The sequence below is a fragment of the Brienomyrus brachyistius genome, chromosome 15, assembly GCF_023856365.1.
Source record: "Brienomyrus brachyistius isolate T26 chromosome 15, BBRACH_0.4, whole genome shotgun sequence".
Classification (NCBI taxonomy): domain Eukaryota; kingdom Metazoa; phylum Chordata; class Actinopteri; order Osteoglossiformes; family Mormyridae; genus Brienomyrus; species Brienomyrus brachyistius.
Window position 1 is genome coordinate 10,179,577 of NC_064547.1, and position 20,696 is coordinate 10,200,272.

General features: G+C 43.8%; 1 protein-coding gene and 1 long non-coding RNA gene across 6 annotated transcripts; one reads left to right on the forward strand and one right to left on the reverse strand.

Annotated features, from left to right (window-relative positions):
• Nucleotides 1-1,196: 1,196 nt before the first annotated feature.
• On the forward strand, nucleotides 1,197-5,545 carry LOC125708633 (uncharacterized). The gene is made up of 4 exons (XR_007382519.1): nucleotides 1,197-1,268; nucleotides 1,379-1,542; nucleotides 2,086-2,235; nucleotides 2,385-5,545. It is a non-coding gene; the product is annotated as an uncharacterized LOC125708633 (long non-coding RNA).
• Nucleotides 4,806-20,054, reverse strand: rnf11b (ring finger protein 11b). 5 transcript variants are annotated; one of them, XR_007382516.1, is made up of 5 exons: nucleotides 19,500-20,054; nucleotides 8,054-8,223; nucleotides 7,172-7,851; nucleotides 6,603-6,704; nucleotides 4,806-5,737 (listed from the first exon to the last, which is right to left on the reverse strand). XR_007382516.1 is itself a non-coding variant. In XM_048976314.1 (3 exons), exons 1-3 carry the CDS (start codon nucleotides 19,620-19,622, stop codon nucleotides 7,680-7,682), a joined length of 465 nt encoding a protein of 154 aa, XP_048832271.1. In that variant the 5' UTR covers nucleotides 19,623-20,054; the 3' UTR covers nucleotides 4,806-7,679. The 5 variants fall into 5 exon arrangements, 1 of the variants encoding a protein (XP_048832271.1); XR_007382518.1 differs by having other exon boundaries at nucleotides 4,806-5,278; nucleotides 5,639-5,737; nucleotides 6,603-7,851; XR_007382517.1 differs by lacking the exon at nucleotides 6,603-6,704.
• Nucleotides 20,055-20,696: the final 642 nt, after the last annotated feature.

Sequence of the window (20,696 nt, forward strand, 5' to 3'; positions counted from 1 at the left end):
CTACCTAACCTACTGTTATTGATAAAGTCGGCAATTAATTTCACAATCACATTGAGGTTGATCGCTACATGTACGCTCAATGAAAAATAAAAGCTGTATTTCACTATAAATGCATTTCACAGCTTTTCTGTTTTGAATCGTTGTTTTTGACTGTGATCACACATAATTCATTTATAACTTGAAAACTACAGTTAAACATGTTAGAAAAAACTGATCGCCCCACCTGGTATACAGATAATCTCGGTAGCCAATGTATATGCATCATTTTATCTGTCTGTGGCGGATACAGAAAACTAATAGAATTTAACTTCGTATTATGAGTCTTACTGCTGACTATTCGCCGGCAATCGAAAGCGGTCTCGCTTTCGTCTTAAGTAGCCTATAATAAGCAGCATTTCTACCATATGCTACAATATGTAATACACACAGAAACGCAGGATCCTTAAAGAATCTGGACACCTAAATTGAGACGCTGCTGGGATTGCATTTTTAAAGTAGTACGTTCATTTTTACGACCTAATTTTACATTTTAAAGCAATTACATCTGAATGAGAAGTATGCAACGAAAATATGTGAATTAAAGCAAAAATTTAACAAATATTGCAAAATTAAAAACAAAAATACTGTACCTTTACTGATTTTCATTTATAACATATTATTAGAGAATGTAATGAAGATCCGGCCGTCCTTAACCAGATCCTGCCAACTTTAAATTGTTTGTTTAATTCCCTCCAACGAGCTCGTGGGCCGAATGGCCTCCTCTCGTTTGTAACTTTCTTATGTTCTTAAATTTTATACGTTTGCCGTCAGACTTCAGTTCTGCATTGGATACCACACAAAAGTGTTGTGCATATGGTAATTTGTCTATATATTTACGTCTTATTTATTTAATACCCGTACTGACCACTTAATGAAACACATTGATGGTTTGTTAAGCCCGCCGGAGAATTCAGTACAATAGAATTAGATTTTTCCTTATTTTCCCTTGGTTCATATAATATTACTTAAAGCTCGTACGCGGCACTATGTAGTATTTGACAAGCTACTTTGTATCCAGTATTTCCTAGGTCATTTCCGTCTGTTTTGCGGGGACCTTGAATAAACCTTGCGTAACCTCACGCAGGCCACGTAGTGCGCAGGAATGGTGGTCTTTCACGCCAGGATATTCTTAAACTGTTTTGAATATTTTTTTTTATTATTAATTCAGTTCTAAGCGATAGAGTGTAACACTTGTTTGTCACTGCGGTGTCAAATTCAGAATCAGAAATGTGAGAAAAAAACTCAGCCATAAATGATTTATGTGGTTCAGTTCGTTGTAGGTAAAAAATTGTAATCATTGTTGAGTTGTGGTTGAATTTTTACTTTCTTGCGTTTTAAGTTTCAGAGCATGGGAGGGCAGGCCAGACAGCCATACTTTAAGGGCAACTTAGAGAAACCATGGAAGGACGTTCATGCCACACAGAGAAAAGCCATGAATTTCACACAGGATTCAAGCCTTCAGCTCTGGGAGTGCGGGACAACAGTGCTGCACAGTGAGCCAGTGTGTGTATAAATATTTTATAGTTGAGGTTGTTATACACAACCAGAATTTAAACACAGACAATGTAATTAATTTTTTATATGTAATTTTACTTAATTGAAATAGCTCTGAGCTATAGGAACCAACTGCAGTCATCTTGAATGGGACAAGCTCCACTGGAATTAGTTAAACTCTATCAAAAGAGGGAACAACTTTTGCAGAAAATGACAGAGAGCAAACTTTCATGAAGTTTCCACCTCACTGGTTTCTGGAACAGTTTGGCTGTGACAGAAAATTGGGGGCGCAGGAAACGTGAGGACAATACAAGTGTGGCTTAGCTAAGCTAAGAGTTTAAACACTAGCTAGCTGCATTATGTCATTCTAAAATACATTGACGTTTGAGAGCACAATATGTTTGCTATCACGAAGATGTTATGTACTGCATTTACCAATGTACTATATTTGTTTGTATTACATTCATATTTGTATATATGTCTTCCAGAGGTCAAATGTCTGACGAAATCTTAAAGTTAATGAAAAACATATGATATGAGTTTCGTTTACAGGGTCAGAGAATAATATGGGTGAACTGGGGGCAAGCAGGCATCCAGTGTAGAGCTGCACAGTTTGAGCTGCGCAGTTTGAGCTGCGCAGTTTGAGCCCATTGTGCTGCCACAGCAATCTCTGGATTTAAAGCTGCCTTTGATGCAGTTTTGGTAGGAATTATTCTTCCTTTGATTTCCATTACAGCAAAAACGGATATGTGCATCATCATCTGGTTGTTATAACTGTGGAAACAGAATTGTATTAGAAGGTTGGGAGGGGGCATGTCTTCTTGTCTGATTCCTATCTGGGGTGTCTGCAGGGCTGTTGGGATGGGGAGGGCCATCAGTGCTGTCCTGTTCTGCTGCTCTACAGCATTTGCAGCCATAAGAGGTAAGCAGAAGTGTTCCCTGAAACAAACACTGGGAGGACCCCTGTACCGCTTTTCACCACTGGGTAGTTGGTATTGGGGAGGAGACTGATTGCAGAATGAGGTTTTAGGCCATTATAGACTAAAAGTACACAGGGAAAAGGTGAAATTAAAGAGAAATATTAAGGATTTCTTAAGGACTGATAATGTGCAAATGCATCATATGCTAGTGGGGGTGCAGTGAGCCTTTGAAATGCTTTTCCATAGCTTAGAAAAGTGTTTTGGCTATAATTATTTTGTGTTTTCAATGTAAATAGTGGTGAAACGCTGTGATAATTCAAGTATCAGTACTTTCTAGAAGTTCTCCTTTATGTGTAAAATGGCAGTTAGAGTACCTTGGCGGGGAAAAAAACAGTTTTTAAACAGTAAGTGTCTTCTGGAATAAGTTCAGTTAAAGATGTTGCATTCAAAACATTTCCATTGATGACTTACTAACAGACCGCATGTAAAATAGTGACATAAGCCAGAACTTACATGGACAAAAAGACGGATGGGAGGGAGCGTTGGGGAGGAGAAAAGCAGAGCGATGGAATGGAGTAATTTATGAATTAGCCGAGAAACAAAATTATCTCCCCTCGGAAAATATGGACCACTGATAATTTGTTTTATTTTTAACAGTGAAAGAGAAGTGAGAGAAACATTCAATCAGATTTAAAGAAGAATGTATTTCGAACGTATGGACTTGTTACAAAATCATGACGTTCATGTTACTCAGAATAACAGTATGTTCAAAGTGTTTAGAGGCACCAGCTTACGTGGGATTCCCCGATTCCAGGGCCAGCATACTCTGCTTCTAGTTTAGCGTATTTAACCCTGCGTGTCTGAAGGAAATACAAGACCAGACTTGAACAGCCTTTCTCTGTCCAACCTGCAACAAACCTTTATCATATCTAGCTTTCTTTTTCTTCAAAAATAACAAATACATCAGTTAGATACATTAAATATATGTTTAATTGTGTAATCCTCTGAAAACTCATCTCTTTAGGGTAGTTAGGTTATTCTGGTTTGGCTGATTGCCGCAGTTCTGCTCTCAGGAAGAAATGTGGTTTTTTTTAATAGAGCTCTGTCATCCACACAACTGCCTGACACTGAGGTCTGGGCACTTCCAGGAGTCGCAATGAAACAACTTCAAGCTTTCTTCTAGTACTTCCTCCCGCAATAATAAATAAAGCATTAATGGCTGCGCGTCACAGGTGCAGGATATTACATGGCTGCGCCGGGCTCTGTGCTGCACAGGAAATGCCCCGTGTTCCCTTTTTCACGGGACTCTGCTAGAGGAAGAGTAACGCACTGGGACCCTGCGGGCACTGGCAAAAACCCAAGGAAAGACATGTGTGCGCATTTGCATTATCTCACTGTCTCCACTCATTTTATCGATCACGTGACTTGCACAGTAACTTGCACAGGGAAATGTGACTCGAGTTCTGCTCCATGGACCTAATTACAATTGTCCAATTTGCACGCTATTTGGCACGTTCAGTCTAAAAAGAAACTTGCCATCTTACCTGATAGGGGGCAGTTTTGGCATGTCACAGCTGACATGGTGGCTTTCCTGTACATAAGCTTGCTAACCTCAGAAGGATACAGGGCTACAGCGTCCGGAACCTCGGCATGGAGGTGGAGCCACATACTACTCCAGATTTCCCCTGTGTATCATCTGGAGAGGCGGCCCACTTAAATCAGTAAGTCAACGTTAATTCAGTAAAACCAGTGTTCATTCAGGGCCTGCAATTGATCATGTAATTATTTCCAAGCTCACGGAAGAATTGAGTCATGAACTCCGTTAAACATTGGCCATTGCTTGTGGGATATTCAGGACAGAAATACCCTCTAGTGGAGCAAACCCATCATTGCAGCCACAACAACACTCACTAACACAATTGGAACCAGAGTGCAGAAGACTTCTGAGACACTTCTGCTTGAAAACAATGGGGGAGAACGATGACGAAATGAGACGCTACATTTGAATAATTGAGATGATCAGTACAGTACACTTGTAATGATGAGTCACTGCTGAAAAGTGTTTTCTCAGACTGAATCAACCACTCTCCCCACAGTCATTTGGCTAGTTTTGCTTTTCAGGCCATAACCCCAATGTAGCTGTTCTTTATTCATGCAAAAATGTCATCATTCATTACAAAAATATCTCAAGCAATATCACTCTGCAAATGAAATGGATAATCGTGTTTTTCAGCGACTCAACTGTGCTTGCCAGCCAATATTTTGTGTTTTTATTTTTTGCACTGACTGGATGAATTGTGTGCTGTGTGACTCTATAGACTGCAAGTGTAGATCGTTTTGAAATATTGACAATTACATTTTAAAAAATAATTTATTCTCAATCGCAAACACAAATACAATCACAGACACTGGTTTGGGGCAGAACCTTTATAACAGCAGACCAAGCTACAAACTGAAGATACACACACTGGATTTTACAGCGTAGTTTGTAAGTTTTGGATTGGCCCATGGAACACGCGTACTGTCATACTAACATTAGTATGTACAAACTGAGAGGACGCACAGCCACCGAACAGTAAATTCCTGTGAAAACAGAGGAGTTTAATGTACAAACACATGCCCATCTTTGATTTCCTTATCCCCCTAGTGGCTGTAGGGTAAGTCCTTGGAAGACTCCATTGTTCACTTTTCTCAGGTGTACAAGTCTGGGGCCCAGGGTCCGTGGTGACGTCACAAGCCATCGTCCACTGACAGGCTGCCTGCTTCACTGGCTCCCAGGGAAACTGGAGTCTCAACCCAGAACCACTGATACTTGGGTGATGAGTCTGAAACAGTGAGTCCCCATAGCTGCGGAGGGGTCCAAGCATTTTCTGACTCACACATACCGCTGCCAGAATTACATGTCACACACATGCATACACATACACCTAAATGAGCAATCCAGCTTCAGAAAGGAAACCGCAGTGTTGGCAGAGCTTGCGCCATTTCCTGATGCCATCTGTCAGTGTTGGTACTATTGATACCTCACAATATCAGAGAAATGGATCATGTGCGACAATACACAGCCTAACTTTTTTTGTTGTTTTTTTTTTGGGTTATATACAAACCTATTTCCTCAGAGACTTAAAACAAAAACACAACTGACAGTACGTTCATTACTTTCAAAACATCAAAATAAAACTTACTTGGGTCCAGAGAAGATGTTCATTAGTATCTTTTATTTTTGTATTCCCCTCATATAGCAATGGCCACTGATGGTATATCACACACGGAGGGAGCTTGTTCTGGGAAGAATATTGTTGGTCTTGAAAAATTTTAAGCCCAGACAAAATTGGAGTTAACCACTGAGAACTGTATTTATGAAAGTACTTTAAATTCTTTGCAACAGTCATAAATTTTTTGCATAATAAAAATGATATTCACACTTTTCAGCTCCAGGAACTCTGCCAACGCAGTTAGTATTGAGTGCAGGAGCGGTTGAATACATAATTTTTTTCCAGCTAATGTATTATCTTGGTGGTGGGACAAGGGGATTTTTATTTTAAAACCAGCACTCCGTATTTATCATCTTCGTATAAAATGTTAATAAAAGTCTAATGCTGTTAGACTCTCGTTCGGTTTATTTTTTATTATTCAGTTTTTGTTCAGGAGTGAAGACCGACCACACACACACACACACACACACACACACACACACACACACACAGCAGAAAACGACAGGCATTGCACAGCTTGCCCTCATGCCCAAGTGTCGTGTTTATGACTAATAAACAGCACGCAAGTAATTTTATTTGAAACGTCGGCGATGTTAATTACACCAGCAGAGCGTACTAAATTAGCTGTGTAGCGACCGGGCTCTTTCCAGTGTTTCAAAGCACTAAAGACGCAGCACATGAAAATCAATGGCGATTAGCTTTAAATAGGAGCATCAGAAGAAAGGAGGCGCGCTGCAGCTGATGCCGGGGGACCATATACGCCTTGTTAACCGAAGCAGCCCACCGAAGAGGACAGGGAATGGCGGACAGGCGCACATGCTGGGCGGGACGCAAGTCGATTCATAAAGGCGGCCATCTGGGGGGACACAGCCCAGGTACCCACCTCGGTCATCACATTATCACAAGGTAGCCTTAGATATTTCTTATCTGTTACCACTGTTTGCGGCTTTTTTGCTCAGTTCCGGAACCTGGATGCAACACGACTGTCCAACACGCTCGAATCGAGGCGAGGGAAGGCTCTCCATCCGAACCGTCCCTGAACACAAAAACGAAGATAAAAATCGGTGATTTACGTTTGATTTCCCGCGATCAAAAGTGCGAAAACTCCCCGATGTTCCGGTGTGAAACCTAAAACGAAACGGAGTAACGTAGTTTCATTCACACAGAGCATGCGGATAGAGCGATTACCACTACGAGCCAAAAACTTCAGTACGGTTAAAAAAATATTCCAGGTTATATGTAAATATATATATTTATATATTGCAATTCAATGTGTTTATACAGATGTATCACGTTTCAGTTATGTCTGAGAGAAGTGCAACTTTCTACGCGTGATTTGTGCGCGTGTGCATTTTTATCTTGTGGGAGTCCCCCTTGGTTCAATAAGCCCTTATAAAGTCTTACAGAAATGCATCTCCACCCACCCCCACACCTTAAATAGTGATGAGAACAGCAAACGGGTGAGCCCCCCGCTCCCTCTTGTAGTGGTAGTTCATCCCTTACCCTAGGAACTGCAAATGCAGTGGGAATCAAGGTCTATGTCATGTGACTCCCTCCAAGGTTGCAAACTGTCCGCTGTGGTCCTCCCCGACACGGGAAACCCTCAGTGGGTGGTCTTCCACATTGGGGTTTGACTTGTAGGTTACGGTGTAGAGTACAGGGATTATTTTTAGAGGAGCAGTGTGGCATGAGACTGAAAGCACAGGAAATATCTCAGCCAACGGCCTCTCCTTCCTCCCTTGCAGGCTCCCCTGGCCAGCAGGCCCCAAGCGAGCGATGGAAGGCCGGGACTGCCTATACAACTCCAGTCAGGGACACGAAATGACAGTGACCCTTTAATACTTAAAGAAAAAAAAACAAAACACCTCATGCCATCTTCACCACTGGCTTAACTGAGCCAGACTCCACATCCTTGGGACTGAGGGTGGAGAATCAGCCTGTTAGAGGGAGGCGGTTTTGAGGGGGGAGGGAAGGAAGGAGGGGCCCCCCTAGGTGCCTGCTTCCCTGTCACTCAGTTGGTCTCATAGGAGGATAGCAGAGCGGCGTCCACAGGCTCCATGCAGGACGGACAGGTGAAGGATCGCATGAGCCAGTCGTCTATGCAGTCCATGTGGTAGATGTGCATGCAGGGCAGGAACCGAATGGGGTCTCCATAGACAAAGTCCATCATGCAGATCACGCACCTGCACGGGGGGGGGGGACAGAAAAGTGTGTTATATCCTGGCGTGCAGTGTGGAGGGAGGTTTTTCACTGGCACTGCGTAGGTCCAGTTTATGGAAACGTCACCATTACAATCAAGCAGAACATGAGCGCTATCAACTCAGATACAAGCAAAGGCAGGTGGGTGATTTACACGTTTACAGAACAGATACCAGCGGTACTCACTCTCTGATCTTCTTCTCCGAACCATCCCGGCCCCCGTCGTACACGCCGCGCGGCAGGTGCTGGATGAGGCCGATGCGCTGGGCAATGCGCACCTGCTCCTCCTCCGTGAGCTGCGTGGCCAGGCGGGTCTGGCTTGGCGTGGGGTGGTACACGGGCACCTGGACCTGCTCCTGAGCAAGAGATACGCACACATGAGAAGAGCATAGATCTGCCTGGAATTCTGTCGCTGCTATGCCCAGTCCACATGGTCCTCTGGGCTGGAGAAATCACCTTCATTAGTCAAATTTAACCATAAATAAAAAAAATTGTTCATCCATTTCCACTGCTGGGATAACAAGGGTTACTTTAAGCTTGGAGCTTATCCCAGGAAGCATAGGGGACAAGGCAGGGGGACACCTTGGATGAGATGCCAGTCCAAAACAACATGTGCACACACACCATGGGCAATTTGGAGACAATCCACCTAAGCAGGTTTTTGGACTGTGAGAGGAGACCTACAAACATGGGGAAACATGAAAATTGTGGATCAGAATCAAACCCAATGAGACAATTTCATCTTTCTTAACAGTGAATTAAAATTGATTTTAATAGTTCCAGTTTTTGTAGAAAATCTCCTATGAAAGCTGGGCCACATTCTTTATCCCCATTTTGGAGGTCGTGTAAACGTAACAGAATCTCAGCGCAGTGAATGAAGAGCATCAAAAAAATGGTCCATGTCCTGGCCATCCAATTATGTTCCATACCGGGACAAAGATGCTGTATTTCAGATGTAATTTAAATTACAGCCCAGAAGGTGGCAGTATACACTTGCCTGCAGTTGTCTGTAAAGTCCATGTGAGAATATTTACTAACGCCACATAGCTTGTAGGCACCCGTCTTGCCATGAAGAAGAGCCTCACTGACTGTGACGATCTACATTTATTCTGAAAGAAGAGGCCGTGTTTACTGGGGGGTAAATGCAGAGTGTGTGTGTCCAAATGACAGCAACATGGGTTACTTTGGAGGTTAGCCAACTCCAAAAGTACACCAATTTTTCTGCTTCTTCTCCCAGGGATAAAAAAGTGCATAATCATTGAAATGTGAATTTTGATATATGCTAATGTAAAATACAGTGATTTCAGTGTCCACTTGAATTCAGAGCTATAGAACCTTCTCATCTAAAACAGATTTCTACGTATATACAGCTTGTACATGAGATTATCATCTACTGCAGAGGTGTCTATGTAGTTCTGAGATAAGACCACATATGTCTATCAGACAGATCGGATTCTGCTGAGAATAGTTAGCTGGTAAGATTAACTAGCTCTCAGTCAACATAGACGGCTTGGTCAGAACAATGCGCATCAGCGGTCTGCAGAATGACATAATCAGTCTCATTTGAATCTCACCTAAAAAAAAAAAAAAACACATAAATCCTTACATTAGGAATCTCAGCGAGCAAATGATTCAGTCTGTGTCAGCAAGGGCAGGCGTCCGCATAAACCCAGAGAAAAATACTGCCTTCACACCACTTACAGTCTAACTGCATGAGCAAACCAAGAAATGACTTTTTAAGCCTCCCACAACATTCATTTCCATTTCAGCCCTTTGCCATCTACATCCTCAAAACGGGGGTGGGGGGTTTACCAGCTATTGCCTTTGTCCACATATATAGGCCGTGACCCAGCTTCTGCCATCTTAAAGCACAGGAAACAGACTCTCATATCCCAGGAGCTCCACTCAGCTTCAGACCTGAGCCCATCCCTCCCACCACCACTGGGCAAAATCCTCTCTCTCTTTACGGTATTTATACCTCCTTTGTACATGCAGAAAATCAGCCATTCACTGCAAGACAGTGTAATCATTAAATAAACACACTAAATTACACCATGATTTAATGGAGCATAAATTAGTATTAAAATGAAAAGACCATTATCATTTAAATTTTGATGACACAGAGGTCATGGCCTCCTGTTACCTGTTTGGTATGACCGGTTAGAATGCGTTCTATGTGTTTCCATTGTATCCCTGTCAGCGAATGAGGGCGCCACCCTCAGAACCCGCAGGTCATGTGATGATACATCTGACCGTGTGACTGTCTCAGGGGCAGAAACAGTCAGCTGGGTTACTGCTGCCGTTTCATTGGGCGATACTGTAATGAGCTCGCCTTAGTCACGTGATTTTACACATTTAGACACACTAAACCTACACTGTGGTAACAAGCCACCCCACATCACCCCCGTTAGTGTCTGAGAGATCCACTTACATTTAAAATGCTTAAAATATATCAAGGGGGAGTGTTTCGTGTAAGGTACACTTCAAGCCACAGAAAAACACTACTGAAAAACAGAAAGAAAACGGATATTTAAGTGAATTCAACTCCTCAAACCCAACATGGAACCCTGCTATATTAGAAAATTCACAAAATGGCCAATTGATTTTATTTATTTTACTTTTTTTTTTGGATAAGGTGTGGTAATGAAGTTCTCGATCCTCACCGAAAATAGGAGCCAGGAGTCTACACTTCTGAGCCCTGCTCAGTCCAGTCTGTGGGGCTAAATTCTGTGACTCAATTACAGGAGTAACTCATCAAAAATACGCAGGAGATTAAATGGAGAGACAGGGTCACAGGGTCGTTTTGTCCTCCAGGAATCGGACAGCCGGTGGATAGCACCCTGGCACAGCCCCTCAAAAACCACGTGAAGCGGGGCCAAGGTACCAGCATCACAAGATGAGCCCTGACGCCCGTAGCCGGCTGGGCAGGCAGGCACTCTGCCTAGATTGGTGGGCATATGGCCCCTGCATCTCCGACTGCCTGGCCGATATGTGCCCGCTCTTCGGCAGCGAGCCGGGAAACACGGCTGCAGAGCCAGCACATGGGCCCAAAGCTCCACGGGCCCAAAGCTCCACGGGCCCAAAGCTCCACGGGCCCAAAGCTCCACGGGCCCAAAGCTCCACGGGCGGTGGCCAAACGCAGGGCCTCCAGAGGGCGGCTCCCTTCTGCACAGGGTCTAAAAATGAAAACGAGGTCAGGACACTGAACAAGCTGCCTTTATGAAAAATACACTCCTGAAGCGCAGACACACGGGGACTTCTCCCTCTCTGCTTCAAGAATAGAAAACTAAACAAAAAATATCCCCGCCAAAGAGGTAAAGAATGACTTTGCATTCTCCACTTTGAAATACGAAGCGGTGAGCTTCCCGTAACTCTACCTCGGTGCCTGAAATCCTGCAATGTTTAATTCGCCGGCACAAAAAAGACGCACAGCAGAGATGGGCTGTCACAGTCGTACAGAGAAGACAAACGAGATCAAGGCATAGACGGCACTAGTACAGACAACTGTAGTCTCCTGGTAAGCCTGGGAAGTAAACACACCTACAAGCACAGCCAGACAACGGGTGGCCCCAGAGAAGCCATATCGACTGCAACGCAATTTGATACGATGACATGCGCTCACATGCGAGCAGCCGGGGCACAGCGACATGTGCTGCGCGACACCTTGTATCCTGCCGCCATACAACGCAGACCAAAAATAGCTTTGCAAGAAACTCATCGTGCATTTGACTTTGGCTGCTGCCGAGACTGGTCTGAGACAATGATCTGCGCAATTTGGACCCGGGACGTGACATTTCACTCAAGTGCTAACAAGGGAGCCTTTGATTAAAACAGAATTCAAAGTGCGTGTCGCTTACATTCGTCTCCCACCTTTGCTGGGGGATGGGAAACTTCAGGGCTCCTCTTTCAGAAGTCTTGCACAGGCTGCTCTTTTTACCACATTTTAGCAAGGTTACGATCAACCCTTTGAGTCTGCGATCACACTGCAGACTTTCACTTTGCTGTACCTGTCACGCTTCACAGCCCTCTTCCTCCAGCTCAGACAGATAAATTGATGTTCCCTGATTTATTTACACTTATTTACTTAGCAGACACATTTATCCAAAGCAAGGTCAGCCAGTCCCCGGAGCAATTGGGAGTTAAGGCCTCCTTGTTCAAGAGCCCAAGGGTGATGATACACAGGGTTTTGAGCAATGTTGCCAGGCAATGTTGCTGGCAGATGCTGCTCAGGCATTTCCCCATCGATATTAGGCAACGAATTTGGAAAACTCTTTGAAAACCTTTGATCAACAGAGGGCAACTTCTCGCCGTCATCCAGATCCAGCCGAGTTGCCCTTTGTCTCACCTGGTTGGCAACTGCCTGGCAGCATTACTCCAAAGTTAATGATACAGGGCAACGTTAGGAGTGAAATCACTGCTGACTACAGCATTTAAAAATCAGCAACCTTATAATCACAGGCACTATCCTAATCCAGTGAGCCACACACCACCCTGGATGATACCACCACGTTTGACAGTGATGACAGTTCTTTTTAGAAAGAGGTGGTCCTGTTGTACTATACTTCTCACTCATTTTCCCCAACAAGAACTTTTCCACAGAAGAGCCCCCCAAAGGCTTCACAGTCATCATGGTCTTTGTTGAGCCTGAGAAGTGTAGCCATGTTAGACTCGTTAGAACAGCGGGGGAGCAGCGTTCTCTCTGTTTCGGTGACTCAAACACTGACGGTGTTGAACATGAGAGGCCCACACAGCTGCAGCCATGTCGCACGCATTTGTTGTGGAGTAACTCTTGTTGGACATCATCTCCTTCAAAGAGTCATGATGGTGCTGAATTTATTTATTTAGCAGGTGCTAAAGTCCAAAGCGACACCCAGTAAGGTAGATATCCTCTCCAGCTAATATTTTCCCCATTAGAACATGTGCTTGATCATAGTTTGATGGCAGCTGAAGTGGAGAAATGGCTGTTTAACCCTCGACATGACTTACATCCACAGATCTGCCATAGAGGAGACATGTATTTGACAACTAACATTTTTTCAAATACGGAACAAATCCCTCAAACTCATACAGACTGTCATCTTATAGCTTGGAACATTTTACTAAAACAACACGCTTGGATATGATCATCCTGGAGGTATTTCAACCAAGTCAGATGATGCATTAAGCAAGAGCATCGAGAAAAGATACTTGGCATATTTGTTGAATCACAGTATGCTAGCTGGACTGGTCAAAATCACGGAGCAACACATTATTCTAAACAGTTCATAAAATTGTATACCTGAGCAGACCTCCACTTTTGAAAAAGCCTGTCATATTAAAGTTACATTTCTATGGTATGTATGAGGATTACTGAAGGATTACCGCTTTTAGTCAAAACAACTTTTTCTTCTTAAAGGGGAGGTGTTTAAGGTCAAGAATTTTGCTCTATAGTGTTGATTGTGCAGTGTTTCCCAAACCGGTCCTCGGGGACCCACCTTCGGCTCATGTTTTTGCTCCCTCCCAGCTCCCCGCCAGACAGTCCACATTTTTGCTCGCTGGGAGTAGGGAGAGAGCAAAAGCATGGACTGTATGTGGGTCCCTGAGGACCGGATTGGGAAACAGTGCTCTACAGTATTGCACAAAGACTTTTAAGGGACAAAATGCTTTGAGGTTATGAGAGCTTGGCCTGTACACCAAGGCTATCTGCTGCCCTACACGTGACACCTGAGATCAGCCCTTCACACGTTACCGAGCCCAGTTGCGTCTTGGGCATTCAGTCTCTTTAAGGAAGAACAAGTGACTATGCACAGATCATTCCTCCTTCACTCACAGGACTAGGACACAAGTCATTCATCCCAATTTAAGCCACAAAACTCACTCTTAAGCCCATTAAAAAATAACAATAAATAATAATAATAATAATAATAATAATGCTTGGGGATGGCCACAGATGCTGGGAATTGCCCTTCACCCATCAGTACCAGATTAACACACTGAGATGGGGGGTGGGGGTCTTAGAATATCACAAATCAACCTATGAGCCAAAGTTCAGGTGGGATCTCAAAACCCATCACATGTAATGCATTTGCATTGTCATGTCTACATAAAGCTAAACCTCGTGAGAGTTCGGAAAGTCACAAAAATCACCGTCAAACATCAGCTATTTTTTTGTACTATTCATGCATTTTTAACTGAGATGACTTGTTTGTTGCAGTAAAATAGACTAACACAGGCAGTACCTCCTTCAGTGCCCCAAATATAGTCAAGACAGTCTTGTTCTGGATCCAACAGGCATAGTTCCACGTCAGCCCATGTGGGTGTGGTTACACACACTACCCTTTAGAACTAAGGTCAGAGACCACTGGCATGAAACCAACCTGCCAGCCAGCTCAGCCAAGTAACATATGATATCACAAGACACCCATGATTACTGCTCTTAGGGAGACGTAATATGTTTTCAGCTACTGCTTCTGCAGACTTACTTACTATAAAGTACATTGTTCACAGAAAGTCCACAAACAACAAAAATGTCCTATATCCATCTTTCAATCATTTATCCTGATGAGGAGGGGAGAGCTAAGCTGGGCAAGATGCCAGTCCACTGCTGGCCACACCCCCACCCCCCCCCCCCCGATTCCTACACCACATGCAAAGTAAAGATGCCAGTTAACTTAGAAGCATGTCTTTAGACTGCAGGCAGAAACTTGAGCACCCATAGGAAACCCGAACGACACAAAGAACATGCAACCCCACCTTACATCCCCCCCCACACACACACACACACACACACACACACACACACACACACACAATCATATCATTTTGGGGACTGCTCATTCATTTCTATGGGGAAAATGCTAATGCTAATTATGACAACCTTAACCCCTACCCAGCCCTAACCATAAGTAAACAAACAAAACGCAAGAGTTTTTGCATAAGGTAAAAAAAAAAAAAAAACAGGTATTCATCACGTTGTGGGGACATTTGGTCCCCACAAGGTAAGGTATACCAGGACCACACGCACCACAGGAGGAGCCTTGACACACCAGTCCAGAAAGTGTAAAGAGATATAGCTGACCACTGAGGCACTATACCACTCACATACCGGGCATTTTCTACATGGTCTCCCTAACTTCTTGTAGAAAGCCTTGACCATCTGACTCGGCCAACTTGGTCTTATAAACATCATTTGTGTGGCGACTTTGCCTCATTGACTCAATTGGTCAGAAAGTGAAGAGAGTAGGTTTCTGTGGGCATGGTAAAGGCTCAAAAATTACCATGTGAAGGTGGAAAGGTGACACCACTGCTCTGCTAAGAGCTTATGGGGCTTAGAACCCCTTGTCTTTTTCTTAAGTAGCTGCCTCAATCTCAGAGCACTAGAATATCCACTGTTCAATTAGAGACCCATTCACACCTGCCTTTGCCGATAGACTTCAGTCAACACTAAGCCTGAAATTAAAGGCAGCCTTAGGAGCAGAATACAATGAACAATCAAGGTAAATTCAAGCTGGAAATCCATTTCATAAAGTTTCTTCTCATAAACAATATTCCAATTAGGTCCATTATAATACTAAAGTCTATGAGTTCTGCATCTGCACTGGGCAGACACTGACAGAGTATGCCAGGGAGAAGAGGTTCCTTTGAAGTCCGAACATAATACCTCTATGCTGCCCCTCATGCCCCTTCAGGTCCCCCCCACAGCTCGGGAGAGTCACTTCTATTAGCGTTCTTCCTCTCTCAGCCCAGTTCTAAAACGTAACCTAAAGCTAAAATGCTGAAAAGCACCCCCACCCATCTTAGGAAAAGCAGCCACCTTTTGGACTGCTTGAGATGCCAGGGTAACAAATTTTGCGATCAGAATCGTCACACTGGCTGACTAGCAGTAATGAAGCTCCTTTGAAATCAGACCATGAGGCTAAACTTGAGCTGCATTGGGAGAGGGGTGGGCGGGATTGGGGGGGGGACCAACATTTTGCCATGCTGCAAGACCAAGCACTTTATCTCCTGCAAGCCTTTGGCCCTAACCATGCTAGAGACCGGGCACTTATCTCCTGCAGCACAGCCACAGAGAGATGAGTCAGCAACCTCTCCAGCTGCTTGCCAAAAGACCCTTCATGCAGTACACCAGCCCGCCCCCCCACCAACAGGGTACTCCACAGTGGCAACAGTGCTGCCTTTCTTCAACACAAGTACCAGTTATTCACCATTTTAACAGCAAGGTTTACTGAACTGGACCAATGCTGTTCCTTGGGTGTTGGCGGACTGCATCCTGGGAGTCAAACCGTCTCCCCTGGGTCATAGGTGTGTCCCACATGAAGTTGCCTGTGGCACCCACTTTGCTGACAGAACCCCTGCATATGGACCAAATGCTGTGGACTATGACAATTGCAACATTTACAACAGATGCATCCCCAGCAAGCACTTAAGAAGGCTACTAAACTCATTTTATACAATGTGTCAGAAACCGAAGGGGAAATGGCCTGTAATTGAGAGAAAAGCTCCTATTTCAGTTTATGATTAGTTTCAATAATGAGCTGAAATATCTGACAGACTAGCATACATGATGATGATGTACCAAGCATCCTTGATCTGGGAAAGCAACTTTGACTGGGTAGAGACTGTCTTTGTGCCAGACTTTAACACAAACTCAGAAGGCAACCAGGACTGTATGTATAACTTGCTGCTTGCAGATGTGTGTCTCCAATCTCCAACAGGCCATCCGACTCACGGGCTCGATAAGGACATACGAGCAAACAGCTCTGTTTGCCCAACAGCAGCACCTGTAGTTTCAGTGGGCGGGCCACTCTGTGTCCTTTCTCATTCGTCACAGCCAAATATCAAAGCCGCCCATCACCCACCCCCTTAGCTTTTGGATGGACTGCACGTCAGCAAAGGAGGAATTCGGCACGTCCTCCGACTTCCCTCCCTGGGCGCTGCCTGGTTCATGCCCTCCCAGAGCCCATGAAGCTTCGCCGCTTGGCACGCACAGAGTCAGCCGGTGGACTTGGAGAAAGGGCTGATTCACATGCACGAGGGGAGCTTCTGTAATCCTGCGGCGTGGGGAAGGCCCCCCCATACCCAAGGACGTATGCGCGGTGTATATGGACACGTCTGCAAGTCCCAAATCGCATAGCATTAAGGATGGTAATGAAGCTGGGGCGTAAAGAAAGAAGGTTACAAGATATTCGTTTAGGAGACACTTCTATCAAAAGTGACTTAAATATTTTGAGAATGCAGGATTAGCCAGTGCTTGCAGCAAACCGGGGGTTAAGGGCAACACCCAGGGGATGTGAACTGGCGACCACTGGATCTTGCGCATAGCGTTCCAACCCCCCAAGCCACACTCTCCCAATGATGGTGACACCATTCCAGGACTTTCATTTCTCATGTAATGAAGATATGGATATACTCAAGCAATCTCATAACAACATATGGACTGTAACACTACAGAAAGTATTACGGGTGTGTGTCTGTTAATTACCACGCTACCTGCTGCTCACCTAGTCTTAAGAACACAGGCATTATTATTCAAAAACAGTTCCTGTTTGTTTTGCTCTGCTCTCTCCTGGCCCTGCTGTCCTTAGAGAGCACCCAAAGAGCAGTACACAACCCTCACTGTTTACCGTAAAGTGTGTGTGTGTGTGTGTGTGTGTGTGTGTGTGTGTGTGTTGGCGCTTCCACGACAGCAGTCCTTGAGTTTTTTTTACTTTTATGTACAGGACTCCAACCACAGATTTACAGTTAAGACTAAACTATGCTTCACTCATACACGTTTTTCCTTGCCATTACATTAATTTTAACATTATGTTTCAGTTTATGATAAAAGGCAAAATGTCAGGAAGAATGGTGTTTTTATTTGGAACATCCCCTTGTTGTCTCATCAGTTAGCCTTTAACCTTGATTGACAAAATGACATAATTTTCATACATTGCAGGGTTATGTATGATGAAATGTTACCAAGTTCCAGGATGTCCTGAAAGCCACACACATCGCATATAATGAGATCCAGGGCATTCAGTGGTCAAAGGAGCCGGTTAAATAAATGCAGCTGCAATATTTGCAATGGATGCAATCAGCATGCCAGACCAAGTCAATGTGCACATTTCATAGGCAGCTCTTGCATATATGCAACACTTCAATCTTTTTGTGGGACTTGCGCATTTTCTGAATGCATGAATTCAATTAGACAACTGAGAGCTGAGTAAGGACTGTGCAAAATCCACAAAACCAAACACCTACAGAATGTACTGGGTTACCAACAATACAAACTGGATTTAAAAGCGAGACTGAACAGTTAGGTGATGGATCTTAAAACGCCCAACAGTTATTTGAGGCTTTAAGTATAATTTAAAAATAACTGCAAATGTATACGAATTTCCAAGATCTGCCCCAGCATCAGAACCTTTATCTTTGACCTAGCCGAATTAACTTGTCTCGTTGTCTTAGTGCTGCTAATCAGTCTGCATAATATCATAATTACCTCATAACAACATAAACTGTACACACACCCACTGGGCTAAATCTAAGCTTTTAGACAAAGCTATTGGGAAAGACACACTGAAGTACTTTGAGGAAATACAATACTGCGTAGCATGGACGCATCCCTAAATAGCAGAAGAACAGTGATCAAGCTTAAATGTATGCCAGAACTTCTCCAGGAACAGCAAAACATCAGCATGGACCTCACACACAAAACATCTGGAGGAAATTCAGACAATAGTCTAGGCTGCACATACTCTAATAGGGGGAAAATAACAAACAGGAAAAACAAGTTTCAGCCACTGAGCTCAACTGACACAACGGCAGGCGTTTTATCGAAATGGCCTAATTATTATTATTATTATTTTTAAAAAGCCACATTCCGGATTAAAAGGAGACACAGACATTATGAAACAAAAAGAAGGTGATGGAGGATGTGCTGCACAGGCGCCGCTGCCTCATCGCGTTGCCACCTTTAGACATTGAACTTGGCCGACGCCTGAAAGCCTAAAGCTGATTACATTTCGCTGGCCTGGCATTTTTCATTCCCCATAAAATCGGGCATGCATGGAGAAAGTATTAAAATAAGACTACGACCGAATCCACCTTTTACAGCCTGGTAATAAAGAGAGAAGTGTTAACAAAGAGCAGCCATTCTGCAGACTGAAATTTCCCGATTGATAGACTAGTTAATCAGCTTAGGGGAAAACATGGCTTGCAAACTCGGGATCTATGTTAGGTGTTACGAATTATAAGCCTTTGTAAACATACGTATACAAAGTGTTAATTTGTTACCGCAAACTTCCTGGTAAGGAAATGCGGAGAATGACGGAGGATCAAAATGGGGTTCGTTGAACTTTAGCATCGCCGTTCATTATAAAAAAATATCTGTGGATATAATCACCATCGTAGGCTTTTTGGGACGCATCTAAAATAAGAAAATGATACATTGTATTACACGGTTTCTGAAATGTAAAACCAATCGTGCACAAAATTATTCATAGAGCCCAGCGCCGACCACGTACTGTTTACTTACTAGGCAGCACTAGTAATGTTTTCTAGGTCACTTTTGCCACTAAAAGGGCCATCAGCTAGGAGAACAACAGAGGCTGTTCGTTTACAAAAACAAAAATATGGACATGTAACTGATGTATTGCCTTGACTGGAGACTTACCTGATATGGCGGCGGCGGCTCCTGGTCCGGATCCGTCCCGTCACCGAAACTAGCCCTGTCCGACTGGGATTCATGCAGCAAGGAGATATCATCCGACGTGGGAGACTTCAGACAATTACCCATCTCCTCCTCAAACTCCCTCTTTTCGAGATGCTGTCCTTCGCCTACACCTTCAGCGGCACAAAAAGACGACGGCGGATCCCTCTTCTCCGCCAAACCGAAAGCGTCAAGCGGCTAATAATCTGCCCCATGCATTGCGGAAGATGTTTTTACTCAAGGCGAACAAACCATCTCAACACAAAGAAGCCAGGCTGGCCGCTAACGCTGCTGAGCGCAGCCCACCCGTATTTGCCCCAATCCGAGCACCAGGTCCGCTTTCAAAACCCTCTGCGTCCCCTTTCGCCGATCGTTTAGCTCTTTTATGAACGCTTATCTATTTTCTTTTAAAAAAAAATGTCTATATTTCGGCCGACAGGGTACAACAGCCGGGCAGCTGCTGTGGAAATGAGCACAACGTCACCGCCCGTGTGTTGTGCTACGTAGCACAGGGAGGCGGGTGTCACTCCGGGGCTCGTGGCCGGCAGCTCACATCGAGTTCAACAGCTCAGCTTCTGCACCGATGTGTCATTCTTCATGCATGCATGCATACATACATACGTCCATCCATGCATGCATATTACATATGGTATGCAATATGCAATATGCAATACAAATTTCCACGTACAATTAACTTAATACACCTCGCGATCTTTTTTTGCATTCTTAGACAGAAATTTGAGTAACAGTGGCATCTAAAAAAACTTATTAAAATAATTAATCTTCCGTGTCAACAATATTATAATGTAATAATGGTAAAAAATAAAAAACTTAAATGTACATTACACCAGACTACAACAGTGTAAATGCCAGTTCTCTTAGTCTTATCAGCTGATTCTAAATCAATGTTTGGACATCGAAGTGCCGAAGTGTTTAAATTCAGTTGGTAAGGGTCAGACAGGATTCCCCAATAATCTGCGCTACTCATGAGTAGATCGCAAGGAAATTTAATGGTACAGCCACAATACGGCTAATATTTCTATGTAAAATCAATAGAGCGGTGCAGTGGTGTAAACATTATCGAGATTTATTCCTGTGTTTGATAAAGTTTCTACTTGTAGGCCTAATGCCCGATTCTGATATTACAGTATACTTTATAAA